General features: G+C 42.6%; 1 protein-coding gene across 2 annotated transcripts; it reads left to right on the plus strand.

Annotated features, from left to right (window-relative positions):
* Positions 1 to 612: 612 nt before the first annotated feature.
* Positions 613 to 23356, plus strand: HEATR6 (HEAT repeat containing 6). 2 transcript variants are annotated; one of them, XM_044994062.1, is made up of 20 exons: positions 613 to 887; positions 3669 to 3776; positions 4231 to 4371; positions 6136 to 6251; positions 7838 to 7952; positions 8298 to 8399; positions 8973 to 9110; positions 10322 to 10617; positions 11032 to 11209; positions 12619 to 12825; positions 13434 to 13533; positions 13744 to 14096; positions 14832 to 14954; positions 15579 to 15665; positions 16820 to 16954; positions 18316 to 18438; positions 19878 to 20002; positions 20891 to 20987; positions 21577 to 21781; positions 22665 to 23356. In XM_044994062.1, the coding sequence occupies exons 1-20, from the start codon at positions 651 to 653 to the stop codon at positions 23213 to 23215; spliced, it is 3537 nt and encodes a 1178-aa protein (XP_044849997.1). In that variant the 5' UTR covers positions 613 to 650; the 3' UTR covers positions 23216 to 23356. The 2 variants fall into 2 exon arrangements, with proteins under 2 accessions (XP_044849997.1, XP_044849998.1); XM_044994063.1 differs by lacking the exons at positions 613 to 887; positions 3669 to 3776; positions 4231 to 4371 and adding an exon at positions 5435 to 5558.
* The last annotated feature ends 3706 nt before the right edge of the window (positions 23357 to 27062 follow it).

The raw sequence follows: 27062 nt of genomic DNA on the forward strand, positions 1-27062 counted from the left end.
GGACAAATGCCCACTTTTGTCAAAAACGCGGGGTGCAGAGGAATGGTGTGTGTGTGAGCAGCAATGCCAGCCTTGGGCACGGGAGGGAGGTAGGGCTCGGGCGAGCAGCAACACCAGTCACAGTCTTTGGGAAATACGATCACCCTATCTAGTATGTGCGTCGCTGCTCACCCAAGCCCTGCCTGCCCCGCGCAGGGAAGGGGGCTTGGGAGAGCAGCTCGGGACAGTCCCAGGGTGGGGGGCAGAGCTCAGGCCAGCCCTGCAGGGAAAGATGGTCACCCTACCCATGGGGGTGCAATTGAGCTAGGGCATATGATCGGGACTGGGGAAGATGGAGACCCTCAGGGGCATTGGAGCTGGGGGCTGGGCCCCTGGGTGCAATGGAGCTGGGGGGTGATGGGGATTGGGCCCCTGGGGCCCAAGGGAGCTGGGGGGGTGATGGGGACTGGGGCCCCCTGGGGCCCAAGGGAGCGGGGGCCAGAGGCGCTGCGCCCTTAGGTGCAATGGTGATGGGGCCCCGGGGGGGGGCAGAGAGCTGGGGGCGATTGGGGACTGGACCCCGGGTGCAAAGGAGCAGATGGCGCCCGGGCACCCTGACCCGGAAGTGCTTCCCGGTTGCCATAGCGCTGACGCCGGCCCGGCCGGGGAAGATGGCGGCGGCTGTGTCGGTGGCGGGGCCTGGGGAGGCAGCAGCGGGTCCTGAGCCCGAGCCCCGCGGCTCCATCCGGCGCTACCTGGCCCGGCTCGGCGCGCTGCGGCCCCTGCCCGGCCCGGATCCGGAGGGCGAGAGCGGCCGCCGCACCGAGCTGCACCTGCTGTTCGACCAGCTCATCTCCGAGAACTGCGGCCCGGGGGCGCCGGGGCCCACGGGGGCGCCGAGCCCGCAGGTAACCGGGGGGGGGGCGAGCCCGCGGGTAATGGGGGGACGAGCCTGACATGGGAGCGCCGAGCCTGACGCGGGTAACGGGGGAGGTATCCGAGCCCGCAGGTAACGGGGGGGGGGAGGCGAGCCCGCCACGGGGGGGGGGGGGCGAGCCCGCGGGTACCGGGCTGGGGAATGATCCCGACACGGGGGGCAGGGACCCCGAGAACAGGGGGTAGCTGGCTCGCAGGGACGGGGCTGGTGCGGGGCCAAGCAGCTCCAGGCGGGGTCGAGGGATCGGCAGGGAGAAATGGGGACCAGAGTGGGGTGGGAAGGGAAGAAGCTCGAGGGGGGGGGCAGGATGGGACCCAGGTGAGTGTGGGGTGGAAGCTGGGGCGGGGGCAGGGAGGGGCTGCACCAGCTCTGAAGGGTTGGCAGGAATGAGGGTATGGAGTAAAGGAAGCTGGGTGGGGTGGGACTAGTAAAGTCCTATCTCCTAATACTCTGCCAGGCTATCACTCAGGGTGCTCCCTTGCCGCCACCCCCCAGGTTTGCTCTCTGTGTGGAAAAGCCACCTGCCCCCAGAGACTGATCATGATTTAAACCATAACACGGAGGGGGATGAGTGTTGCCCCAGTTGAGTATAATGGTTCAGTACAGGCCTGTTCTCAGCCCACCTGTAGGAAGGAAACGTTCAGAATGGCCATGCCTACGCTAGAAAGTTGTACCTCTTTCCTGCTATAACGGTGTAGGTAGTGGTACAGCCGCTAGTCTGGATGCACTTCTGTCAGGATAGTTGTGCTTTAGATCAGTATAGCTATTCCCATGTGGGAAGGGGAATAACTATACTGGCATAAGTCGCCTTTATACCAGCATGGCTATGTCTAGCGCTTTTACTAACGAGTATAACTGTTTAGGTAAAAAAAAAAATCATCCTCCAGCCAGCATAGTTATATTGGTACAACTTTCAAGTGTAAACCAGGTCATTTTGGCGATCCACTGTTGAACCAGTTTCCTTGCTGGTGTAGCCCCACATTCTTGCTGAAACACGAGTCAGGAAATTGTAACATTAACATTAACCTTAGCTGTGCTTCTGTGCTGGAATTGAAATGGGTCAGGTGCCCTTTGCCCACTTCCAGGTGTTACAACAATGATAACTCTGCCTGCTTCCCCCCATCTACCCTCTACATATGGCTAATAGATCTACTTGCTTATCTATAGGTCACAACATGCTAGAGCTGCCCAAAATTTGGAATTTCCAGTTCATGGGAAATTTATCATTTTGAAGTTTGGTTTCAGACCAAACCTGATTTTTTTCAAAATTTTCCAAGAACTAGAAGTTCCAAAATACCTTGTTTCTGAAAGGAAGTAAGTTTCCTGGACCCCAGCAGTACAGTACCTCTGTGAAATTGACATGATTCATGTCAGTTTCACAGTCCCCCGCCCCTTTAGCAGGCTCTGGCACAGCTTGGCCATGCCCGCTCCCCCAGGACTGGGGATCCCAGAGCTTCCAACCTCCTGGGTAAGTTGGCTCCCTGGGCTGCCGGAATCCCATAGCCTGGGAAGCCAGCTGGCCTGAGAGTTGGGCATTCTGGGGAAGCCCAGCTCAGTAGCAGGAATCCTGGAAGTCCTGAGAGCCCCAGCTTGAGTTTAGCCTCTCAGGCTCCCCATTGTCATGTCAGAAGCCTAGATCCTGAGGTTCTGTCTACACAGCATCTGGGAAGGTACTTCAAAGTGCCTGTAGACAGACATGCACTAGCTCTTGCAGGCTAGTGCTCAAAAAATAGTGGTGTGGACATGGTAGCGTAGGTGGCAGCTCGGGCTAGGCACTCAAGTGAGTACCCAGAGGGTCAGGTGGGCTTATACTCAGGCAACTAACCCAAGCCATCACGACCATGCTGCTGTTTTTAGCATGCTAGCTCAAGTCTGTCTATCCATCCTGGGTAGCATCCTCCCAGCTGCCATGTAGACATACTCTGAGAGTCACAGCTTTTAGGAGTGCCATGCTTCCAGCTCTTGCAGCAGGGAGTCTGGAAGCCATGGCTGAGTTGTGTTATAATAGTCACGTGCAGTGGGGTAAGGTCAGTGGTAGCAGACATCTCTGGTTTATATGCCATGGATAGGAGAAGATGATGGACATAATTAAGGTGGTTGTTAGGACTTTCTTTGACAATTTCCTGTCTCTGCATCATTTAGATTCTCAATGACTGCACAACATCGTAGTAAATTGTTTTGTAGGGGGAATAAATTAACTATGCAGAAATGAAGATAATTTATTGTGGGTCCATTGTATATAGCATGCTACTCTGACATTAAATCAGTAACAATCTTTAATTACCCATTAGTCTTCCTATTTGTTTTTCACAGCAGTCACACAGCTTTTCTTTTCATTTTGGGAAGTGCTTATGATGATCTTCTCCTTTCACCCTAATATTTTAGATATTGCTCCTTTTTTTCTTTCCTCTGTTCCTCCTCTTTTTTCTTTGGCCTTTATTATATGTTATACCTTGGTCTTTAAATATTATTTCTCTCAGTGCTAGATTCTTAAGTGGTATTTTGCATATTTAGAGGCAGATCACAGAATCATAGGACTGGAAGGGACCTCGAGAGGTCATCTAGTCCAGTCCTCTGCACTCATGACAGGACTAAGTATTATCTAGACCGTGGATCCAGGTGTTCTGCCCATGCAAATCCATTTGCACAATTGAGACTTTAGCTGGTGGGATGGTCTCTACTCTGAAGCCACAATTTTGTATTGTCTCAGTGATAAATAATCATTAAGGCTTCTGCCTCTTTTTTTATCCAGGATGTTTGTGCTCTACTTGTTCAAGCCTGTCAACTGGTTCATCTCACTCAGGAACATCTTGTGAACAAAGTTTGTCAACTCATTCATCATTTACTTAACAGATTCCAGGTATGGAAAATTTGATTGTTCTGTCCCTACCCTTCCAAGCATATGGATGTGGGCCAAAAGGGTTCTCGCCTCCATGAGACAGAACCAATAGAGAGAACCTAATATGACTGCGCTTGGATTTTTACCTTCCTATTCATCCTGCCATTCTTCTGATCTACAGTCCTAGCTTGGCTATGCCTGGCTAAAGGGTTGCTGATGTAAGAACTACATGTGCTGACCCTCTCACAGGAGACGGAAACTTTTGTGTATCATGCCTTCGGTCTTGGGGAAAACAAGAATCCCATGGTTGTTTCATAAATGTAGGCTGTTTCTGTAGCAGCATGAATTTCTAACAGCCAAATCAATTGAGTCACTACCCAGCTAAATGAATGTTACCCTGACTTGAACAATGTGCAATATAATAAGGGATGCCTTTTGGAAGTTCTTTTTAAATTCTGTATTTTTATGATGACAGGTAGTGGTTGATGAACAGAATTTGGATTTTCTTCTGTCCTATTCCATCTCTGCTCTCAAACAGTGCAGCTCTTGGACACACACTGAAATTCTGCAAGCCTTAACAGCTCTTGTCTACAACAATGGACCTAATTGTCAGAAGGTAGGTTGAAAGCTGTGCTGAATTTATTGCTAAGAGAAAGTGAACTCCAAAGCCTCAGATCCCTACACTCCCTTCCCCTTCCTTTCCTCCAAAAGAAAAGAAAAATGTCATATTCCCAGACACACATACTCTCAACATTAACTCCTAACATAGTGTCAGTAATTGAAGGGTAAAGCACATTACAAGGATGTTGTAATAATTCCATAATCAAGCATTACAAGTCCAGGAAATTCAAAGTTAAGGTTACACTGAAGAGAAATCCAAACATATTAAGGTAAGAAATTCACAGTTAAGGCACCAAACAACTTTAACTTTGCCCTGTTGTGAGGCTGTACAATAACCATAGCGTTATGTTTTACTGTTTGTTGTTCCAGATTAGATTAAACTGTTTTAATATACCCTTCAGATTTTTTCATATTTTTTTCCACTTTTAACATCATTATAGGGCAAAGTAACCCCAAAGCAGCCAGAGCACATGAGCCAGTTAATCTGCTGGTACAGCTGCTTAGTGTCGCCAGATCAGCACAAAGCAGCTACAGCACACTGGTGAATGTGGACCTTAATTTGAAATTGACTTATTGGTTTAGATGGTTGGGTGAAGGCTGGCCGGCCCATGGTGTCTCCATCTCAGCCAGATGGAGAGGTGACCCTAGACAGAATTGCCCTTCTGCAGCATGTGCACCGCCTCCCTGTGAGAGCTCATTTCCTGCTATAAGGGCAGATTCCTGTGCAGGAGTGGGCTTTGGATTATGCATCACTCTGCAGGGTGTTCATCACACTCCCTCGGGGCTTCGTGTGCTCAGCGGGAACTTGAGATTCACGCAGCAGCAGGATCAAACCCTCATTGTACAATGGAGCCGAAATAGCAGTGCCATGAGAGCCTTTCACGCACTGATGCCAAAGTTAGCATGAAGCTATAGGCTCTTTAAAGAGCAGTGACAGCTGCTCTAAGTGGCCTACCACTGACTCATTACGACCAATACAATTTTTGCTTGCAAATTAGCTGTAGAGGAAAGGTATTAATGGGTTGAGTTACCTGTGATGTCACAATGATACCTCTTAAGAGTTCTAGAGCTGTTGACTTGAACCTGTCTGTAGGCTGTATAACAATAGCAATTAGATACAACAATTGTTAATAACTTATCTTAATTACAACCTAGTGTCTTCAGATATACTCTGTGTACAAGGTATTAATTAACTTTAATTATCTGCAAAATGTAAAGTGTTTATGTTGTTCCATTGTTAAGATCTTTCGGGAAAGAGAAAAGACTGCCGCAGACAGTACATTTCTTATAGAACACATTTTTAAATTAATTTTACTTTATAAACTAGTTAATGGATTTGCTTTCAAATGCTCAGAAAATTCAATCTATACCCAAAGAGATTGCTGTAGATTTGGGAAGGGTGTGCTATATTTTTCATACAAAACAAGGAGGTTGCAGCTCTCCTTAAGTACAAAATGGGACTGAATCTGAACTATATGACCCAATGCCTCCATAATATCGAATGACAACTTTGCAACTGAACATCATTTCTAATCAGAGGATATAGAAATCTTAGTTCTGTTTGAATATCAGTCAAACCTGTTCTGTAGTTGGTATATCTATAACTAGCTATAAGATTTAAGGAGTAGCTTGATTTATATCATATTGACTGTAGATCTATTGTTCTGAAGTAAAAAGGGAATTTGCCAAATGATTTGCATTCACCAGATATGACTGTGTATCCTGTTGGCCCATAGTGACTGTTAATGGTTTATTTTAGTATCTCCCGGATTTGCTGGGGAAGAGCGGATTGTTGGTACAGTTCAGTGATCTTGCTCAGCCTGATGTGGAACTCAGGAGGGCAGCAGTACACAGCATGGCAAATCTGTGTCTCAGGTATTAAATCAAGTCTTTTCAAGTGATTTGTATGCGTGCTTTAAAAGATGGGCATCTGGAAATGCTGACAGCCTGTTCAGTCCACCTGCTAAGCACAGTAAAGGTGAGAGCAATGCGATGGTTTCAGGGCCACGTAAATAGGTCCCATTGCATTGAATTAGTCCCATTGATTAATGGGACTTTGCCTTTTGATGAGAGCCAAAAGGAGATTTTTTTTTCCCCCAACAGCTTTGTTTTGTGCTACATCCTGGAAGTTATAAACATGACTTGTGTGTGTGAAAGTTTAAACCGCAGTGCTCCTAGCCGTTTTCATACTCATTTGGGGAAAACCAGGAATTCTCAGATTTCCAAAACTAAAATTATTTCTAAAGACATTTAATTTAAGGGAGTGGGGGAAAAGGCAGGTATGTTGTGCTACCTGGTCTGTGCAGCAGTAGTCAGTCGGTTAATGTGGTTGGTAATGTTTATGAAACAGTTGATTGCATCTTGAATGGTTGGTCTATGAATGATTTGTTATAAGATTCCAAGAATTAGTAAATTGATGCCAGAGCAAGATCTCATTACATCCGAAAACCTCCACTAAACTATTCAAGTACAGAGGGAAGCTTTTTCTTGTTTGTCTATGACAAACTTAGATTGAATAATCAATCAGTCTAAGCCAGCAGGAGTTTAGACCTGCTCTAAAGAGCTTTGCAATTATGAAGGAAGGTTTGATGTCCCATGGAATGGGACCCTTAAAAAGGAAGAGTCTATCGAGGTCCTGGATGAGGTCACTTAGATATGAGCAAAGTGCAGCGTCTGGTGTTTTTGAATGTGATTTTTCTAATTGGATTCTACTGTCAGGAAAATCACTTGCAGTATTTGAGTCTTATTGTGAACATTATCAAACTTGCACTCCGGTGACTTGAAGTAATTAAACATATGGGCACCAGCTGCTGAGGGATCCAGCACAAAGAAAGTTGTTTAATGAGTCTAGAGCCACTGCACTAATGGTCATGTTATGATAAGCTGATATGCAGGTAGCACAGGCTGCAGTGGTGTAGTGATTGCCTTCTTTATATTCATTAGTAAAGGAAGATGGGTGGCGATTTAAATAAAAAAAAAATGTCGCTGCATTAAGGCAGTCTGTTTTTGTGAAAACGAAGGAAAATGTAAAAGCCTTTCAGGGTCATATTAAGGGCTAAATTGTATCCCAAGATATACGCATGCAGCTTCATTAATTCACCTGGGCACCCGTGTCTGAGGACATTCCCAGCAGAATAGTGACGCTGCTGCTGCTGGTGTCATTCTGCACCTACTCGCAGCCTGGAAAACCAAACATAGGAATCCACTTCAATCAGGCAGGAGAAGCCAGAAGTTAGACTAAATTTAAGGTGTACTGAGATTTTACTAACCAGTGTTTCCAGATAGTATTTATGGTGCTAGAGTTTCATCCTTTGTAGGTGCCAAAGTGCAGTCCCACTCCATGTCTCTGCTATGCTGGGGCGGGAGAGATCTGAGCTTTTGTAACGTTATCTGTAAGAACAATTTGTATAGCTTTATATTGAGAGCCACATCTTGACTAGCTGCATCCGTTTTCATTTTAGTGTGCCTGGACAGCCATACTTAGATGAGTCTTACAGAAGTCTGTGCTTTCAAACTTTCCTAAGTGTGTTACAGTCTTCAAAAACTTCAGATGTAGATGACATCACTTTTTGTATGGTATGTATGAGTCTAATCTGCTGAAATACACGAATTATAAAGTTATACTACGTTTTGCAGTGGAACATCTAGACAACTTTTAAAATTTGATTTGAAAAGAGTAAGTCTGTTATAATCAAAGGTTTCCTGTTTGGCAGAGGCTGTACACATCTTGTGATTTGGAATATTGCCAGCTGAGACTTCGCTAATATCTCTAACCTCATTTTACTTGAGTAATATGAAAATAGTTCCAAGTATCTCAGTGGTGCTAAGCAGTCATGTTGTTTTGCGCTATATAAGATATGAAATTCATAAGTTGAAAGATGCTGTATTTGTGTGTGCTGCCTAACTCAAAGTTATTTTCAGCTGTTACAGAATGCGCTGAAAGGTATCCAGTCACTTTTAAACGGTGGGAAGATGAAGCTAATGCAGACTGATCAGCTTGGGTCCCTTCTTGCGGTATTAAAGGTGAATAGTTTCTTGGTTTAAATCCACATTTAGAGAGACAGACTATAGTGTGTGCTCCTGTTTCACTTTAAGTGGGAAAAGGTAGAGAAGACAGGAAAAAGAATTAGGTGGAGAGCTGATGTGAGGAGAAGGAGGATAAGATTGAAAAATGGAATGAAGGACATGGAAAAAGGGGAAAAGTTCTCTCTAGAATATGATAAAGCCTTCAGTTCTCTGACTTGTACTTCCTCTCACAAAGAAAGGGGTGGCAACGCCTTGATGGTTAAGAGGCAAGTCTCCCATTAGCTTCAGTGCTGGACCCTTGCTAAAATCCTTCTAGAAATAGTTGAATTTGGTTGCCAAATATGTCCGATTAGAGAATCAGAATTACTATACAGGCATTTTATTGTGCTATTTGAGTCTCTTCATGCTGACTTACCTGCCATTGGCAGCTTGAGTGTGAGCTTAGGGAGACAAGACCCAGAGAAGAAAGTCATAAGGTAAACTGAAAACAATTGGTGAGCACCTGAATATACGACAATTCTGTGCACATTCAAATGGACCAGAACGCTGGTGTTCTTGTTACTGTTTTAGAAATGCATGTTCTATGGGCTTCCTGGACTGAACGTGGAAATGCCTGCAGTCTTGTACCCTGCTCCACTTCCTCAGTATGATGGACGATCACCTGTCAAACCGGAGCAGTTGGAATTGAGCACCGTTAAGCAAACAGGGGTAAACTTAAATTATACCACATGTTGATTTTTGTGTGTGTTTATTTGTTTTGACTGTATATTTCCTGTTCTGGTGTTAATGGCTGCAAGTTCCTTCACATTCTCAGCGTGTGGTGTATTTCATGTTGCTTGCCTTAATGGCATTGATTATAAATTTCTGCACGGATTAACAAATTGCTCATAAAGTCAGATGACTAAAACGTAGGATTCTGCAGAGATTGATTTGATTGACTCTAGCTGTGTGCATCAGTTATTCATTTGTAGTCAAGAAGTTGTGGCCTGCAGATGTGGGACTGATGGTGGCAGACTAGTTGTGGCATTTTCCGTCACATGTTACGTTACTTCTCTTCTAACACACAATCATTTTTACTTTTTCCTAGGGAAGTCAGGCTCATCTAAAAATGAGTTGTCTCCCTTGTTTGTGTATCTCAGTTTCTCTCTCCCTTTGCTGTTTATTATTTAACCCTGTAAAGCATTTTGGGTTACAGATTACATGAAAGACATTAGACAAAATAAAGCTGTAGTGTCATTTGGTTGGCTTGTAATCTTCTTTTAAAGTTAATGAGTATCTCCTATAAAGCCAAAAGAGCTACAGGAACACGTACATAAAACACCTGAAAAGAGATCCTACCGTTAAGTGTCTCAATGTAAAAATACTTTTTTCTAAAGAAAAATAAAGGAGAATTGTGGAAATTCTTGTAGTTACACTGATAGTTGGAGGTTAGCATATATATCTAGAGGTTTGCATCCAAAATGTCCAAGCAAACCAGTCTTGTAACATGTACCTATGGGACGTTAAGATGTTAGTAAGTTTATTTTGTCTTATTAATAACTGGAGTATGCAAGCTGAAATCGATTAAGATCTGATTGCCAGTGTATGTATAATTCATTTATATAACACTATTTCATAATAGTAACTAAATACCTGTGACCAAAACTTTTTCTTTGACTGGCTAAAGACAATCTGTCTCCCTACAATAAGCCATCTAGGTGCTTATAAAATATGCATCTCCATGTTGGTGAACTTAAGTACCGACCACGCTGGAGTTTATTCATTTATGCTACTTTTTGGGATTTTATAGTCTCTCTTTTTCTCAGAAGTGATTTTGTTGTCATTCAAAGAGATTTTTCAGAATAAAAAAATCTTTTCTTGTTGCAAAATTCTTACTTTTGTCTCAGCCTTTTGTGTTATTTTTTTTTCTCTTAACACAGACCCGAAGGAAAAAGTCCAAGGGGAAACAAAAGAAAGGACAATTGGGGGAAGAAGTGAAAGAAGAATTAGAAAGTGATGTAGGAGATGGAGCAATCCATGGAATGAATATATTTCAGTTACATTCAGGCAATGCACAAAATAGTCCTTGTCTAAATCCCTGGAATCGTACATTAGATGCTGCATACATGCCTGCTGGAAAGGATCTCTTATCATCATGCTATCCCAGCTGGAAAAGGATCAGCAGCAGTGAGTCGGAGTATTCTGATGCTGAAGGTGGAATACAAAGCAAAATGAGGTTATTGTTGTTCATGTCAGTGTAAAGCATGGAAGCAAATAATACTGTGATTCATAACAATCGTGCTTGTGTGACATGTTAAATATTGCTTTTTGTAGATCTGGCACCAGTTTTGCACATGTGCAGTGTTTTACTCACCCTCCCACTTACACAATCCCAGTACTGGATTCTTAAATGAAACTCTTAGAGAAATCATTTAATGTGATTTATATAATTTATTAACTAAGAAAGCTGAAAGGTGGTAATTAGTAGTAGTTTGAAAGTAAACTGATACTTTTTTTTTTTTTTTTTTTACCTTTTGGCCTTAGCTATTCTACTTGAAGTTCTTATAGCTAGTCAGGAACCTGAATAAATGAGGTCAGATCAATTATTTTTTCAGAGCTGCTATTAATTCATCTTTTTGTTTCATTAAAGATCTTATCAAGCCAAAGTTCGTCAAGGGGCTTTAGCCTGTTTCCTTTCCACTATCAAATCAATAGAAAAAAAAGTTCTTTATGGCTACTGGTCAGCATTTGTTCCTGATACACCTGGAATAGGCAGCCCACAGTCTGTGTCCTTGATGACTATTGCATTGAAGGATCCCTCTCCAAAGGTAAGGGAATTTGCTGTCCCGAAAGCCTTGTTTTTCAAGAACTAGTCTTCAGATTTGCCTTCCTTGAACTTTAGTATACTAGAGCAGTCTTGCTGGGGTCTTTGTGGCCTGTCGCACTGTACCACAGGACTAAGAGAGGCTGCATTATTAGGATAACAAAGGATCTGTTATGTATTTAGACTCTAAAATTATGAGACCAGGTTATTGGAGTTAAACTTACTTTTCTTGGAGAAGATTTTGAGGTGACCAAAGAGTTTCCAAAATGTATGAAAGGGGTTGGTCAAATTAGAAGAGATAAAAGAAAACTTTTCACACTATGGTAAGGATTTGTCTACACAGGAAAGTTTGTGTGCAGCAAGCTACGGTGTGAATTTAAAGCACAGTAGCTACTCTGCACTAATTCCGCATGTGGACACTCTTCTTGCGCACTAAGGGTGCCCTCTGGAGGTTTAGTGTAGCACACTTCCAAAGTGTATTAAGCTAATGTGCACAAAGGCACTCTTACTGCGCACTCAGTGCGTCCACATAGAGAATTAGTGTGGAGTAGCTAGTGCTCACCAGCTATTGTGGGCGTTTTCTCTATGTAGACAAGCCCTAAGAGGTTCAAAAAGTGGGGATGGTCCCTTCAAATTGAGAAATGGTGGCGCTTCTCTCATACACAAGATAAATGTATGGACTGCTGTACCGGGGAAGGCAACTGAAACAGAATATGAATGAATGTGACGATATCTCAGTTTGTTTCTAGAGGAGGTGGCCATTAAGGTGAGTGGTGAAAAAAGCTGGAAAGTGCTGAGTAAACCAACCCCCAAAAAGGACAGGTGTATTGAGCTGGATGGGCACTTTCCCTTAGCATTTACAAATCGCTAGTTGATGCATAGTAAAGATGTGCAAGGTCCAAAATCATGCATTTTAGGATGCCCTGAATTCCAGATGTGAATGTCTCTGTGGTGACGCTGAATGGTACAGGGCAGAACATTTATAAGCTTTTGCTAGGAGAAAACCTGAGGGACGAGGTGTTGAATCCCAATACTCCAATAATGAAAATAAATGGACGCTGAATAATAACTGAGTTGCAAAGCCAGGCCTGTGAATATCTGCTTTTGACCTGCAGTCATAATATTTGTGCAGTTAACAGAGTACATACTCTGCATATTAACATGGTTTTTGGAGGCCAAGGACGTTTTGTCTTAAGTGTGTTGCAAAATGCTGTCATGCTTCAGCAGAGCTGGGTTCCATGATGTTAGCATATCCTGCAGCCCGGACACACACAGTAACTTGTTTTTCCCAGCGAGGAGAAAGGTGCTGTGTAACAGGCACACACAGAATGTGAAGAAGCAGGATAAGGAAGGTTTGACATTTTCCCACAGTTTCTTTGATTGAAACAGAATTGAAATATTGTATCATTTCAGACTCGGGCCTGTGCTCTTCAGGTTCTCTCCGCCACCTTGGAAGGTTCTAAGCAGTTTCTTTCTGTTGCTGAAGACGCACATGACCATAAAAGAGCTTTCACTCCTTTCTCTGTAACGATTGCTTCCAGCATCAGAGAGTTGCATCGCTGTCTGCTGCTAGCCCTGGTGGCAGAATCCTCCTCACAAACCCTTACACAAATCATCAAGGTACTTATGCTTACTTTGAATGGGTTTACGTTTTGTAAGTGTCTCCGATTCAGCCTCAAAGCAATTTTCTAATGACCTTCAAAGCAGACCTCATGCTTTCCAGACGTGATTGAGACAGGGCGATTATGCAAAAATCCTGAGAGCTGCCTGGGTCAAAACAGCAGTTTTTTCTCTTTCTTACAAAGCTTGGCAAATTGAGTCTGCCTGGAAAGTCCCATTATTTCTCTTGAACACAGTTTTCTTGTTTCCATATTTCTCTTATGGCTTCTGTGCTGAGCAGATGTACAAAATAGTGCTGTAGAACTCACTATCGAAAAATAGTTGTAAAGGTTTTTGTGTTTTTAATGGCAATTTTGATTTGAGTTTTTAATCTAAAATATTCCTTCCCTAGCTCGATTTTTATGGTTGGTCATGTTTGATCACAGTAATTGTTCTAGAAGCAAAGCTTTTGGGACAGATTTTCAAATACTGACCGGCTCTCTTCAGTTATTTGCAAATTTAATCAATGTAGCTGCCTAAATGACCTAACTCTCAGTACAAAATGAGAGAGCCACATTTTCAGCTTGGTCTCTATCACCTCTCATCCGGTTATCTTTTGTGTGTTTTAGTGCCTTGCAAATTTGGTATCGAATGCACCATACAGCCGTTTAAAACCTGGTCTATTGACAAGAATTTGGAACCAGATAAAGCCATACATTCGTCATAAAGGTTTGCATTGCACTGGGCTGGATTCTTTTCTCGCTGTATGTGTTGATTCTTAACTCAGCACGAATTCTTAATTGCTAGTATTTTTTTTATTTTATTTGTTTGGTTATTTATTTATTTAGAAAAATTTCCCATGATTGGTAACTATGTAAATAACTCCACTGCTCAGTGGTGTTTACCTTTTATTTTATTTTCCCATATTCTCTTTAACAGATGTTAATGTCCGGGTTTCCAGCCTCACCTTGTTAGGCGCTGTCGTATCCGCTCAAGCGCCTTCACCAGAAGTACAGTTACTTCTGCAACAGCCCAGTTCTTCCGGACTAAGTAACAGCGGTACCGCAACCCCTCGTCGCGTCAGTTCCTCTGAGTGGTGGAGAAGAGCACCACCTTCGCAAGGGGATCCCACGGACAATTGGGAGAGTTCATCTTCAGAGCCTTGTTGGCTCATACGTCTTTGTATCTCCACTGTTGTTCTGCCCAGAGAGGATTCCTATTCTGATAGCGATACTAGCTTCACAGCTAGTACTGTCTATGAACCATCTCCTGTTCGACTGGAATCTTTACAGGTAGGAATGGACAACTATTAGAAGAGCCAACTAAATGTATGAAACTAAGAATAAATATCAAATCTCACCAGTATCGGCCGGTTCTTCTGCCCTTATGATTTGGTAACCTCGTTTGATGATGGGGCATGTATGCATCTGGTAAGAATTGGGAGTATTCTCTATGTAAGCCTCTCTTTCCAGTGTTACATACAAGTTTAAATCTTGACTAGAAAGATCTATAAGTGAAATACTAACAATAGATGACTTTGGCCTGAGTGAAGCACTGAATAGGAAGATTGAGACTCACCTTTGTCTTTCTTTATGCAACAGTGTAGAAAAGTATAATTTTGTCACTTCCATCCCAAGGAAATTAAGCAGCCTCATTCCCTTACTAGAGTCATGGATCCTTGTCACAGCTGGCTTCATTAACCAGGACAGCCAAACTACAGGAGATTCAAGGCTTGTCACTTTTGCAGATTCTTTTGTGCTTAGGTAGTAGTTAGCTACAGGAGAGTTCACTTAAACTTGAGCAATGAATTTACTGCGAGTTCCTGCTTGATAGTGCTTTCAATATGTCCTGTTAAACAGGAATAGAAGCTACAGGGCCCAAATATCTTTTGTGTTCACTAGTTTGTGTTGTACTTTCTAGCGCTCATGTTAGAGTTTAGTGTGTGGTTACTGCATTGACTAAAATGTTCTCTCTCTTTTCATTTTGGTAAATTCCATTCAGTATTTATTTTTTTTCCTACTCTGCAGGTCTTGGCACTTCTTGTGAAGGGCTATTTCTCTGTGGCTCAGAGCTATTTGTTAGAGCTTGGAGAGGTGGCTTGCAAATGCATGGAGGAAACAGATCCATCCATTCAGCTCCACGGTGCCAAAGTAAGAGCTTGGAGAAATGCAGATAGCTTTTTACCGAGTGTTGCTCTGTACATACGCTCTAAAAGTATTTGTAATTAATCTTGATGTGAAAATACCTTTATTATAAGTCAAGACAATTGTGTGGAAAGAGCTCTGACTGCGCTTCTATGTTTCTATTTCATGCAGTATACTATAAACAAGACCTATCCCTTCTCCATACTATAGCTACTTGTGCGTTACTGTACTCTAGGACATCAAGAAATATATGTTTTGGCCCCAATCTTGTATTCTTTTCGCACTCACAATTCCATTGAATGCTGTGGAAGCATTTCAGAATTGGACCCTTACTTATTACACTAACAACAGTTGAGTTGGGAGTTTTCATTTTGTTCTGGATACCATAAGACATTTCTGTCCATCTCGGCACAGTTGTTCGCCATGTCGCCCTACTTGGAGACCTTATTTAGGAGGAGCTTTTTCACTAACTCTGAGCTAGCAGTCACAGAGTGTAATATAAAATAACGTTAAATTACAGATTTCATTCATTGTGTAAATGACTGAGGTTTGTGCTAAATATTTCCATAGTCAAATATTACTTGAGTTTGCTTTGATAAGGAGCCAATTCATTTTCTTTTTTCTTGGCAGCTTCTGGAGGAGCTGGGCACAGGCATAGTACAACAGCACAAACCAGATTCAGCCATTGCTGTCAATGAGAAAGTACCTGTCAACTTGGTAGGTATATGGACCTTAGGGGTGGGATTCCACCTAGTTAACCCTCATGTCGTGAAATCTGCTGCAAAGTGATTGAACCTGAATGTGGATATAACAATCTGATGTAAAGTGGAGAGGGAGTACAAAGTATCTTGAGATGCTGGTATGGTATACACTGAGTCAGCAAGCTATGACAGTGTAAAGATCTACAAATAAGCATGGATTGTAGGATTTTGTTCTGATAGGCTGTTTCCTGCTATTAAAATGAACTGACAAGAACTGCCGTTGTTAATACTTATCATGTGAACACTGTGTGTGTTCGTTCGTGTTCTATCCTACGGCAACCTTTGTCAAAGCCGAATAAACCTCCTGGTAAATATCAAGCTAATTTAAGAAAGCGACAGCGAGTTATGAGGGGCATCTCTTGTCTGACTACTTGAGACAGAAATTTTATACATAAAGGGCTCTGTCAAGTTTGGGTTAGGCCTAAAATTAGACCTCCTAGCATTGTTTAGATTTGTGGACAAGTGCTTTTTATATGAGACAAGTATTGACTGTACGCTTTCCCTTTGCTCCTGCTTTCTGCTGTAGCTTTGGGATCAGGAAGAATATTGAGGAGCTCCGATACCACATATGATAGGGGTGCTATATAAAACCCTAGATAGATATGCACTACAGCCTCAGTGTCATTTCATAGTAAAGGGCTCCAAGAGCCTGTGTCAATATTCTGCCTGCTACAAGAACTGAGTAGGTGGCTGATACCCCAGTGCATGTGATCATAGAGAAATCCATTGCTTGGGGCTGTTTTTGTCAAGCTCACTGAAGCTGAGAAATTGGGATTCTGGCAATAATGTAGGTCTGTTGAGTATTCTTTCTGTGAACTGAAGGCTATTTTAAAAATAATTTTAGGGAATGTTAATGAATAAAACAGAAACGAAACAAGCAGATCGAGCCAAAATATTATTTGTACAACTAACTATTTTAAGATTTCCAATAGTTGTAGTAGTCAATTTCATGCTTGTTTACACTCACTGATGTGATACTAGGTATGTTTTAAAGATGATCTTAGAAAAGGCCATCCATTTCAGAGACATGGGCAGTATTGTCAAGCTCATCTGACATCAGCATCAATTGTCTAATGGTTTTAGTTGGTAAACATAGTTTCTCTGCTACAGGTTGTAACCTTTTGGACTATGATGTTAAATGGCCCTTTACCTGGTGCCCTTCAGAATGCTCAACATCCTACCCTTCAGACAAGTGCCTGTGATGCTCTTTCTTCTATCTTACCGGAAGCTTTCGGCAGTCTGCGGGTAAAATACGATATCTTTTTTAGTAGTAGAGTCTTCTGCTTTTATCCCTCTTAACTATATTAATATTGAACCTGTGTTAAATTCATATGAAGGATGGAGTCACTGTTTTTTTTTATATCCAATCTTCATACTTTTTTCATATTAAAAAACCCTGTGTAAACAATCACCGATTAAGATTGGAAAAGGCATGCTTGGGAATATTCAAAAAGTTTGATTGTGGAGCGTTTTAGGAGATGGCTACTCAAGCAAGCGCTAGACTGCTTTGAGGCCTTGAATATTAATGGCCTGGTTGAATAGCTTGGTTGTGTTGCATGGCAAACAAAGGCCTTTAGAATCTTGTTCTGTGGGTGAGATGTGGAAGATACTGCTATTTTGCTGATAAAATTCAGCCAAGCATGCAGACAGCTGAACTGAAGGCAGTGGACTGATGTTGTTCACACACTTGGGGTTGTTTTTTTTTTTTTTTCATTTGGCTGGCTAGCAAAATGTAGCTGAAACTGTAATGTTTGCTCTCTCAATTGCAACTGAGGCTGATGGCATTACTCTCCTTTTACACAATGAAATATGCTTCTGTACTTTAAAGCCTTGGCAGCATATAGCCACTGTATTGTGCAGCTCCATTCATGTCACTGTGCCCTGCTTGCCTCAGAGAACCCTGCCAGGTCTCAGTTACAGAGGAACTGCTAATGCAGCAATATCCCTGGAATTCTGTTGGTCCGACTTCTCCAAGCACAATGTGTACTTCATCTCTCTGGACTTTGATCCCACTTCCCTTTCAGACTTCGGTGTCAGTCATTGCCCGCTCTGACCTATGGCTCTGATGCAGCACAGTTGACTTGGCTGCAGGCTTGTATACTCACAGACTGTACAATGTGAACGTTAACGTGCTTTATGATCCCTCTTTAACGCTTTCACACTGAAGAGTGACTCTCTCTCATGGCATGTTGGCTCCCCTACAATTACAATCGTTCCTGTTCTATCCAGGTGGGTAGTGAACCTATTGTCTGCCCCAATCCTTTTTGTTGCTCCTTTTTCCCCAGCACACATGTCCTAGCTGGTTGCCACTGTATCACAAAGATACAGCTTGGTGAAATCAACAACGCCCCGTTTACCAGCATGGGGTAATTTGTTAAAAGTGGGGAGTACTCCTGTCTCCTGTGTAGCATCTAGATGCCAGCCAGCTCTTCCACTTATTTCCCGTACAGGAATACGGGACGTTCTCATTGCTTCTGCAGACTCCTGGTGTTCGTTTTTTAAAACGCATGTCAGTTCTTAGCTTTTGCTTTTCCCCCCCCCAAAGAGGGGGCTCTGCAGTACAGTATTGTCACCACTGCTCTCTCCATTTCCGTTGCTAATTGCAGGATGACCAGCAGATACTGTGCATCACGCTACTGCTGGGGCTGAATCACAGTGAGAATCCCCTGGTGAAAGCTGCTGCTGCACGAGCCCTTGGAGTCTACGTCCTCTTCTCATGTCTTAGGCAGGTTAGCAGTGGTCCGTTATTATCTGACTTGGAGCTCTTAACAATGCATTTGTTGAGCAGCAAGCTGTAGAGCACGAGGTTTCTTTGTGGGAAACAGGCCTCTCTCTTAGGCCAATGGTAATACAACACGCTGAGATATTAGCTGGAAATATTCTGGCAGTTTGCTGGTGCTTCTTCCAACCCTGACGACTCTGTTCTATGGGCACTATAGGCAATGGAACCCGTGCAGTTTTGCTGTGTGAAATGTGGCAGGAGGGGGAGTGTCTGTAGGTGCAGTGCAAGGTCCTCACCCCCCCACCCTCCACAGCCCCTTTGTCAGGTGAAAGGGCCAGCTAGGTAGGAGGAAGCTCTTAAAAGCCCTGGATCTGGCTGGGAGAGGATTGCCTCGCTGCAGGAACTGCAGAAGGCAGCTGTAGGGCTGAAGACTCCTGCACAAGCTCTCGCTTAGGGGGTATGTGGAGGGTGGGGCTGGAGCAGGAGGGGCATGACAGGGATAGGGTCACAGCACGTAATGCTGCAGAGTTTCCAGGCAGTGTTGTGGCCCATGAGCAGCTGGGGATAGGTTGCTGTAACTTAGGCCTAGAACTGTCTGTTATGACAGGGGCTGTGGAGCAGCCCAGAATGGGGAGGATGCAAAGTTAGTTAAGAGCGACGATCGCCCCTGTCAGGACTGCGAGTTCTGTGCTGTGTCTCTAAGAGGTGCAGCTGAGTCTGTCCCTGTGTACTGCAAAGCTCCCTTCAGCACAGCATGCAGCGGGGCCTGGGAGACGTGTGTGCGTATGGCTGGTGGATTTGCAACTGTGCAGGTGGACCAAACTGCCCTTTGGAGCCATGTTAACCCGTCTGGTTGCAAGAGAGGATTCCGTCGTTTTTGCAGCATGGTTGTGAAGTCTTACATGGGTGACTATTTTGACAAACTTGAGCCGTAGCTGAAGTTGAAATTTTAGTCTAAAATATTTTGAAAGAAAAGCTTTAATCATAGGCAAGGAAATGGAAACGAAATATAACATGCCACAAAAGTGAAGATTAGAGAAGACAGCTCAACAGGGAGTTTGGAGAAGCAATTACTTATTCGACAGTGGCATTTGATGAATATGAGATTGTCAGTCCAGGTAATTATGCTTAAATCAAAGTAACTAAAGTACCAATGAAATTAAAATATGCAGTGAAATCATGTAGAAGCAGTCACCCAAGAGAGGAGCAAATTTGGACACTTTAGAGTTAGATCGTTAACTAGAGATGAAACAAAGCTGTACTGGGAACATTAGAGATACTTTAAAGCTGTTAGCACAGAAGGTTGCTTTAATGGAGCTGGTGTTTGTGCAGATTTCACTGTGATGATAAAGACAATGAAGTGTACAGAGCTAAGGAAATCCACCCATCTTTTAAAAAATAACTTCCATGCATTTTAAAAAAACAACAAAACTTTTAATTCTCTAGGATGTGATGTTTGTTGCTGACACAGCAAATGCTATCCTGAATTCCCTCCAGGACAAGTCTCCAAACGTCCGTGCCAAAGCAGCCTGGTCCTTGGGCAACCTTACAGACACGCTGATTGTCAACATGTAGGTAGCAACATTTTGGCTAATAAAACTTTATAAATGGCTCGAGATCTTTATTATTAGTCCCCCAGTAATATATGAATTGCCATACCTGAGCAGACCAATAGTCCAAGTAGATCAATATCCTGTATTTGACCGTGTTCTCTACCATAATTGATGGAGAAAGGTGCAAGAACCTGTGTAGAGGACACATTATGGATTAATGTGCCTGTGCAAGAAGCTTCTTCCTAGCCACTCTTAATTAGAGTTTGCCTTATGCCTCAAAGCGTGAGGATTTGTATTCCTACCTTCTGTAACTTGTGGATGTTTTCATTATCCAGATCTAATCCATTTTTGAATTCCATTAAACTCTTAGTTTCATATCTTCCACAGGTTATGTACTGCATAAGAAAGAGGTTTCCTTTTATCTTTTTTATATTTGTTACATTTTGATTTCATTGAATATTCCTTTATTCTTGTGTTACATGAAAGAGTAAATAGGATCATGAATATATTTATTAATCAACCCCAGTCTTAGTACAGAACGATGGACCAGCCTGCTGTTAACTTTTTGCCATATTGAGAATTTACCATTGATTCCTATGCTGTTTTCTGTCTCTCAGATAGCAGTTTATGAATGTCTGCATTTCATTAGTCTTATTGCACTACCAGCAGGATTTCCTGCAATGATGATTTACATTTTAAATTAGGTGTAATATATGCTTTTACTATGCTCAGTGTTTGTCTTACATCTCAGCATTTTAGTTAAAATCAAGAGTATTGTCAACGTAGTCAATTATGTACCCTATATAGGGGGACTGTATCTTATCTTGACAGTAGGATTGACTCTGATCTGGTCTTTTCTGTTTCTGACTGCTCTGATCCTGGATGGTGTGTGGTTTATTTTGCTAGGGAAATGATCGGGCAGAGCTTCCAAGAGGAATTCTCAGATCTCCTACTACTGAAAATGTTACGATCAGCAACTGAAGCATCCAAGGACAAAGACAAGGTACGCTGCAGAGGGTCAGGGAAAGGAATAAAGCCAAAAGCAAAGTTAAAATCACCCATTACTTACTTTTAACTTTTTATTACAGCGTGTTTTATTTGAGTAATCCATAAGAATGGAATAACCAGGGAAGCTGATGGTAGTACTTGCATATAAACAAATCCTATTTGCTGTATTGCAAAATATGTTGAGACTCCACCAACTGGCATTACCATAATCCATATCCACCATTAGATTAGTGTAGAATAAAATAATACTATCTCATCTGGAGATGTGGACCGCTGGCATTTAGGTATTTACATTGAGTGAAGTGCAAAGTGTAGCTTTTTCTTGTCTGTTGGACACTGCCTAAGTTGGTTGGCGTTCCAGGCATTTTGTAAAGCCTGTCTTATTTTCCCAGGAACTTTTTGAAGAGGCAGTTTAGGGGTTGTTTTTTTGACAGGGTATGAGAAGGTGTGGTTTTTTCAGTTATTTAAAAAAAATTACTTTATTTCAGCACTATAGGTATTTAATTACTTTTCTATATGCACCGAGAGGCCTTGCCAGATGCATGTGTATAAATTGAAAATATAATTTGTGCTTTGTGTTTCAGGTAAAGAGCAATGCAGTCCGGGCCCTAGGAAATCTGCTTCATTTCCTTCAACCATATCACATAGTAAAACCCAGATTTAGTGAAACCATTAAGGAATCCATTCAGGCCCTTATTTCTACTGTCCAGAGTGAGGCTACCATGAAAGTACGGTGGAATGCATGTTATGCGCTGGGAAACGTATTTAAAAACCCTGCCTTGCCACTTGGTAAGTAAAATCTTCCTTTTTTAAACATTTTCGCTGACCTCTTTGGGAATGCACAATGAGCTGTGCAAAAAATGCTCTGCTTGCATCCGAAGAAGTGGGTATTCACCCACGAAAGCTCATGCTGCAAAACGTCTGTTAGTCTATAAGGTGCCACAGGATTCTTTGCTGCTTGTGCAAAAGAAGAATCTTAAGGTTGTGTTTTACTAAGAATTGATCTGGCATATGTATGTGTTTGGAATTGAGAGAGAGAGAGAGAGAAAATAAATCCTCAAAGGGCTGAATGTTTCTTTCACATTCAAGGGAAGAATCTGGCCCAGAATGTACATTTGATATTAAATAGACCTAATTCCTGCAAACACTTATTTACATGCTTAACTTAACTACATTGATTTTCATATGGCTACTTATGGTACTAAGTATGTGCATGTTTGAAGGATCAAGGCAGCAGCAGGTACTAGATATGGGGGTTAGTGACTCAGGATAATGTAAAAATATTGGACTTGCTAATAAATTTCATCCTTCAGTGAAACCAAAACAAAATAAATTAAGGCCTCTGCCTTGTCATGAATGGCATCTACTCAATCACTGAGGTTCCAAAAAGTATAATTCTGATTATCTGGAAGAATTGTTATATAAGCTACACAAGTGGAGTCTAAATGTCATGTCACTTGAGTATATTTTTTTCAGATATAGAGGAAAAGGCTAGAATATTAGTTTTTATTTCAATAAATCAAAACGCAGTTGATAATTTTCTGTTTATGGCAGAAATCCTGAGTCTTCAAATGAAGACAAGGTTGATCAGTGTAATAAATGTTTGTGAACAGTTGCTTTTGTGACATTGATTTTGTATATTTTATTGACTGCAAACTTGTGCGCTTCCTAGGAGAAGCTCCTTGGACTGCACAAGCCTATAATGCTCTTACATCAGTGGTGAAATCATGCAAGAATTTCAAAGTCCGAATCAAATCTGCCATGGCCCTCTCCATCCCTACCCAAAGGGAGCGCTACGGAACCGCTGAACAGTTTTCCCAGATCTGGAGTGCATTGGTTATAGCTTTGCAGAAGAGTGAAGACACCGAGGACTTTCTGGAGTTCAAATACAGTGCCAGCCTAAGAACGCAGATCTGCCAGGCTCTGATTCATTTGTTAAGCTTGGCAAACAGTACAGACCTGCCATTCATTAGGAAAACTATAGCAGAAAATGGGGATGTGATCAGATCCTATGTCTTGCAATATATGAAATCGGGGGTTGAAGAAGATGAAGCAGGAATACACACAAACTCCCATGAAAGAGACAGATTGTTGAAAAGAGCTATTGAGCATATTTGTGGTATTGAGGAACTGTCAGAAGGCAAAGCTAAAGTAGTAGTAGCTGCTTATCTAGAAGATATCTTGACAAACCACATCAACTCCACTGAATTAACGGAGGCTTAGGAAGAGAAATCCATTGCTTTAATGACCAGTAAATTGTGCCTTCTGATTATATGCAGAGGGAAGTACGCTGCTTTTATGTATGCAAGATGTCCAGGAGAGAGGTTTCCTATTGGCAACATTAAAACATTTATTTCAAACTTATTTGAATCAGTTGAAACTCTTGAGAAAAAGTTCTACAATGCTGAAAAAAAACATTTAATCTCCTTTACTTTCCTACTATTTAGTTCGTTGTAAATTGTCTCCATTTGGTTTGGCTGATGACTGATCTGATATAGAGTTATCACTCTGAAAACAAATGTCTTTTTATTCTTTGTATATTTTATAAGAACAGAGCCTTTTATGAGCTCGTTTCCAAAGCCTTTTATCATGGTTGGCTGCTATCTTCAAAAGCTTACCCCCAAAGGACACGGGCAGAATTGGTATTTTTTGCCTTAGCTTTTCTGGAAGTCAGATTGATCATAAATATGGAGAGTTGGTATACTCTTCTCAGCATGACATTTTGTCACATTTAATGCACTTGTACAATAAACTCAAATATCAGTTGGAATACTTGAATAACAGCTTGATGTAAATCAATTCACACACACTTTTATATCTACTCTGGCCGCCCTCCTGCACAGGAGGACTTCTTCTCCGGTGCAGGGTCACTGACTTCCCCTCTTCTCAAAAATAAACTCCTACCCGAGTCTTGGATTTATAATCCTAAGTCTGATAGTACAGTACAGCAACCAAGATGCTATTCTACTAGCCCAAGAGCTGCAGCTGGTTTCTTGAGGGTAACCATGTTCATAGAATATGGGCTGAGATTTTGGCATAGAGGATTTGGGAGCCTAACTTCCTTAGGCCGTATTGAAAATCCCAGGCATAGTTTGTTTGTTTGATCTCTGCATATAGTACTTAATCACGATGCGGTTCTGTCTTCCAGATTTTGTTCCTATTTGGTGATTTAGCTGGACACGTCATCTCTTGAGTATAAATTATTGGGGGAGGGATAGCTCAGTGGTTTGAGCATTGGCCTGCTAAACCCAGGGTTGTGAGTTTAATCCTTCAGGGGGTCATTTAGGGAACTGAGGTAAAAATCTGTTCGGGGATTGGTCCTGCTTTGAGCAGGGGGTTGGACTAGATGACCTCCTGAGGTCCCTTCCAACCCTGATATTCTGTGATTCTGTGATTCTGTGATTCTGTGAAACTGCGCTGCTGCAGCCCAAAAATTATTGCTGTCAAGCATAACCATCAACCTTGTTTTCAAGAGCTGCAGCCAGGATCTTTTATGGAAATTATAATCCGATGCTATACTTCCACCCACCTTAAAGCTCTTACACTGCCTGAGAGGTGTAAAGGGCTTTAGTGTTAATGCAACGGAGCTTTTTGTCAGCCTACTTTCTAGTTTCACCCTGCTCTCTAGGGTGAGAAGAGAGACTCAGGAAACTTCATTAATCCTTGCTTTCTCCATAGGTTTGCTCTGAGCTTTGACCTGCAAACTAACCTGCAGTTTCTCATATCACTTGTAGAAACAAACCTGTTCTCTCTCTTCGTTTGTTTATAAAACTGTGATTGGACAGAAGGGGACAGTACTGAGGCACACCCAGGATTTGTGAATGTTTCAAAGCTGAAAATGCAATGCATATAATGCGTGGGTTGAAATGTACAGAGTGGCCTGCTCATGGGCAGAAGATGGAGACACAGAACATAACTTGAGATTAGTTCCTCTCTCTCTCTTTTTTTTTAACACTGAGTGTTTAATCAAAGATCGTATTTCAAAGGAGCCATTGGCTTAAAAAAAAATCCCAAACAGCTGCACAAACATTTCAACGATTTAATTAGTGATAGGGTTAAAGGCGGACCCACAGAGGCTCAACCCCCTGTTTCTGTACAAATAACTTGAGGTGCACATCCCAAGTACTTGCTTGTGGCCAAAGCCACAAGAGGTTTCTCATTGTTTGAGTGCCGAGTGGGCGGTAGGGCCTGTACAGAACATAGAATAAGATGTGATCCCCACTCCAAGGATCTTTCCCTTGACTTGTCCCTGCTCCCCCATATTTTAGCAGTGATGCAGGTGGAAAAATAGGCTGAGCCATGAGTTGTTCTGATGGTTCAAGAGTGATTAGTGTTTAGACACCCAGTGATAGGTAGAACGGCCAAAATTGCATGCCAAGTTTCGGACCTGAGGGAATATCCACAGTTGACTTAAAAGCCCATGAATAGATTCCTTTAGACAAGTTGCTGTTACTTTATTGCTAAGAAGCGACATGAGTTGCAATCTAGAAAAGCATGGCCCCTTTCGGGCTGTCCCCTGTTCGTAAAATAAGGCAACGAGATGGGGCTTCAGTTCCCTTTAAGGCAGGGGTTCTCAGACTTTTGTACTGGTGACCCCTTTCACACAGCAAGCCTCTGAGTGCGACCCTCCCTTATACATTAAAACCACTTTTTTATATATTTAACACCATTATTAATGCTGGAGGCCAAGCGGGGTTTGGGGTGGAGGCTGACAGCTCGCGACCCCCCCATGTAATAACCTTGCAATCCCCTGAGGGGTCCCGACCCCCAGTTTGAGAACCCCTGCTTTAAGGTTTGTAAAAAACAAATCCCAGAGGAGCATTAATGGAAAGCTGCATATTTCTGTTCAGCTCCCTGAAAACTGAACAAGGAGACTCCTCTGGAATGTGCCCACGGCTGTTTATTTTTCTTCCTTGCTGTATCACCCACAATCTTTGGAAGCATTATTTCTTTACCACTACACTGCACAGAATGGGTTCACAAACCTACAGTACATGACAGCCCCTCCCCCATAGAGCCTCAGGCCAGATTTTCAAAGGTAGTTTATGCACCTAACAATGCAGTTGGGTGCCTAGTGGCATTTTTAAAAGCACGTAGGGGCTAATTGCATCTTTAGAGGCCTATACAAATCTGGCCCTTGCCCTCTAAGGCTAGATATGCACTTTGAGTGGGCAGGTCGAGTACGGATGCTGCACACCCACCTAGCATGGCGATAAATGGCAGGGTAGATGGGGAGGCACTGGTTAGGCGAGTAAGGTAAGGACGTGTGATCTTTAGGGTATGCACCCTACACAGCTCTCTACATGCCCAAGCTCTACTTTCCACATCTAGTGTCCTGCTGCCTCCCCATAACATAACATAAGAACGGCCATACTGGGTCAGACCACAGGTCCATCCAGCCCAGCATCCTGTCTACCGACAGTGACCAATGCCAGGTGCCCCAGAAGGAGTGAACCTAACAGGTAATGATCAAGTGATCTCTTGCCATCCATCTCCACCCTCTGACAAACAGAGGCTAGGGACACCATTCCTTACCCATCCTGGCTAATAGCCATTAATGGACTTAACCTTAACTAGATAAATTCATTTGTCTAGTTCTCCTAAACCCTGTTATAGTCCTAGCCTTCACAACCTTCTCAGGCAAGGGGTTCCACAAGTTGACTGTGCACTGTGTGAAGAAGAACTTCTTTTTATTTGTTTTAAACCTGCTGCCCATTAATTTCATTTGGTGGCCCCTAGTTCTTATATTATGGGAACAAGTAAATAACTTTTCCTTATTCACTTTCTCCACACCACTCATGATTTTATATGCCTCTATCATTTCCCCCACTTAGTCTTCTCTTTTCCAAGCTGAAAAGTCCTAGCCTCTTTAATCTCTCCTCCTATGGGACCCGTTCCAAACCCCTAATCATTTTAGTTGCCCTTCTCTGAACCTTTTCTAATGTCAGTATTCCCACTGCAGGGAAAGACTCTAGCAGAGGGTGGGCAGCTGCCAGAGCCTTTCCCCCCTTCCTCCCCACCACCAGAGCCTTTCACTGCCACGTGTAGCTACACAGTGCCGTGTGGATAC

This window comes from Mauremys mutica, chromosome 19 (genome assembly GCF_020497125.1).
Source record: "Mauremys mutica isolate MM-2020 ecotype Southern chromosome 19, ASM2049712v1, whole genome shotgun sequence".
In the NCBI taxonomy this organism is placed as follows: Eukaryota; Metazoa; Chordata; order Testudines; family Geoemydidae; genus Mauremys; species Mauremys mutica.

Excerpts from the sequence above, each read along its gene's own strand:
- HEATR6 (XM_044994062.1), top strand. The coding sequence starts at position 651 with ATGGCGGCGGCTGTGTCGGTGGCGGGGCCTGGGGAGGCAGCAGCGGGT. Across the intron at positions 12,826-13,433 it reads CCCTTACACAAATCATCAAG|TGCCTTGCAAATTTGGTATC; the intron begins GTACTTATGCTT and ends TGTGTGTTTTAG. Across the intron at positions 15,666-16,819 it reads AGAAAGTACCTGTCAACTTG|GTTGTAACCTTTTGGACTAT; the intron begins GTAGGTATATGG and ends TCTCTGCTACAG.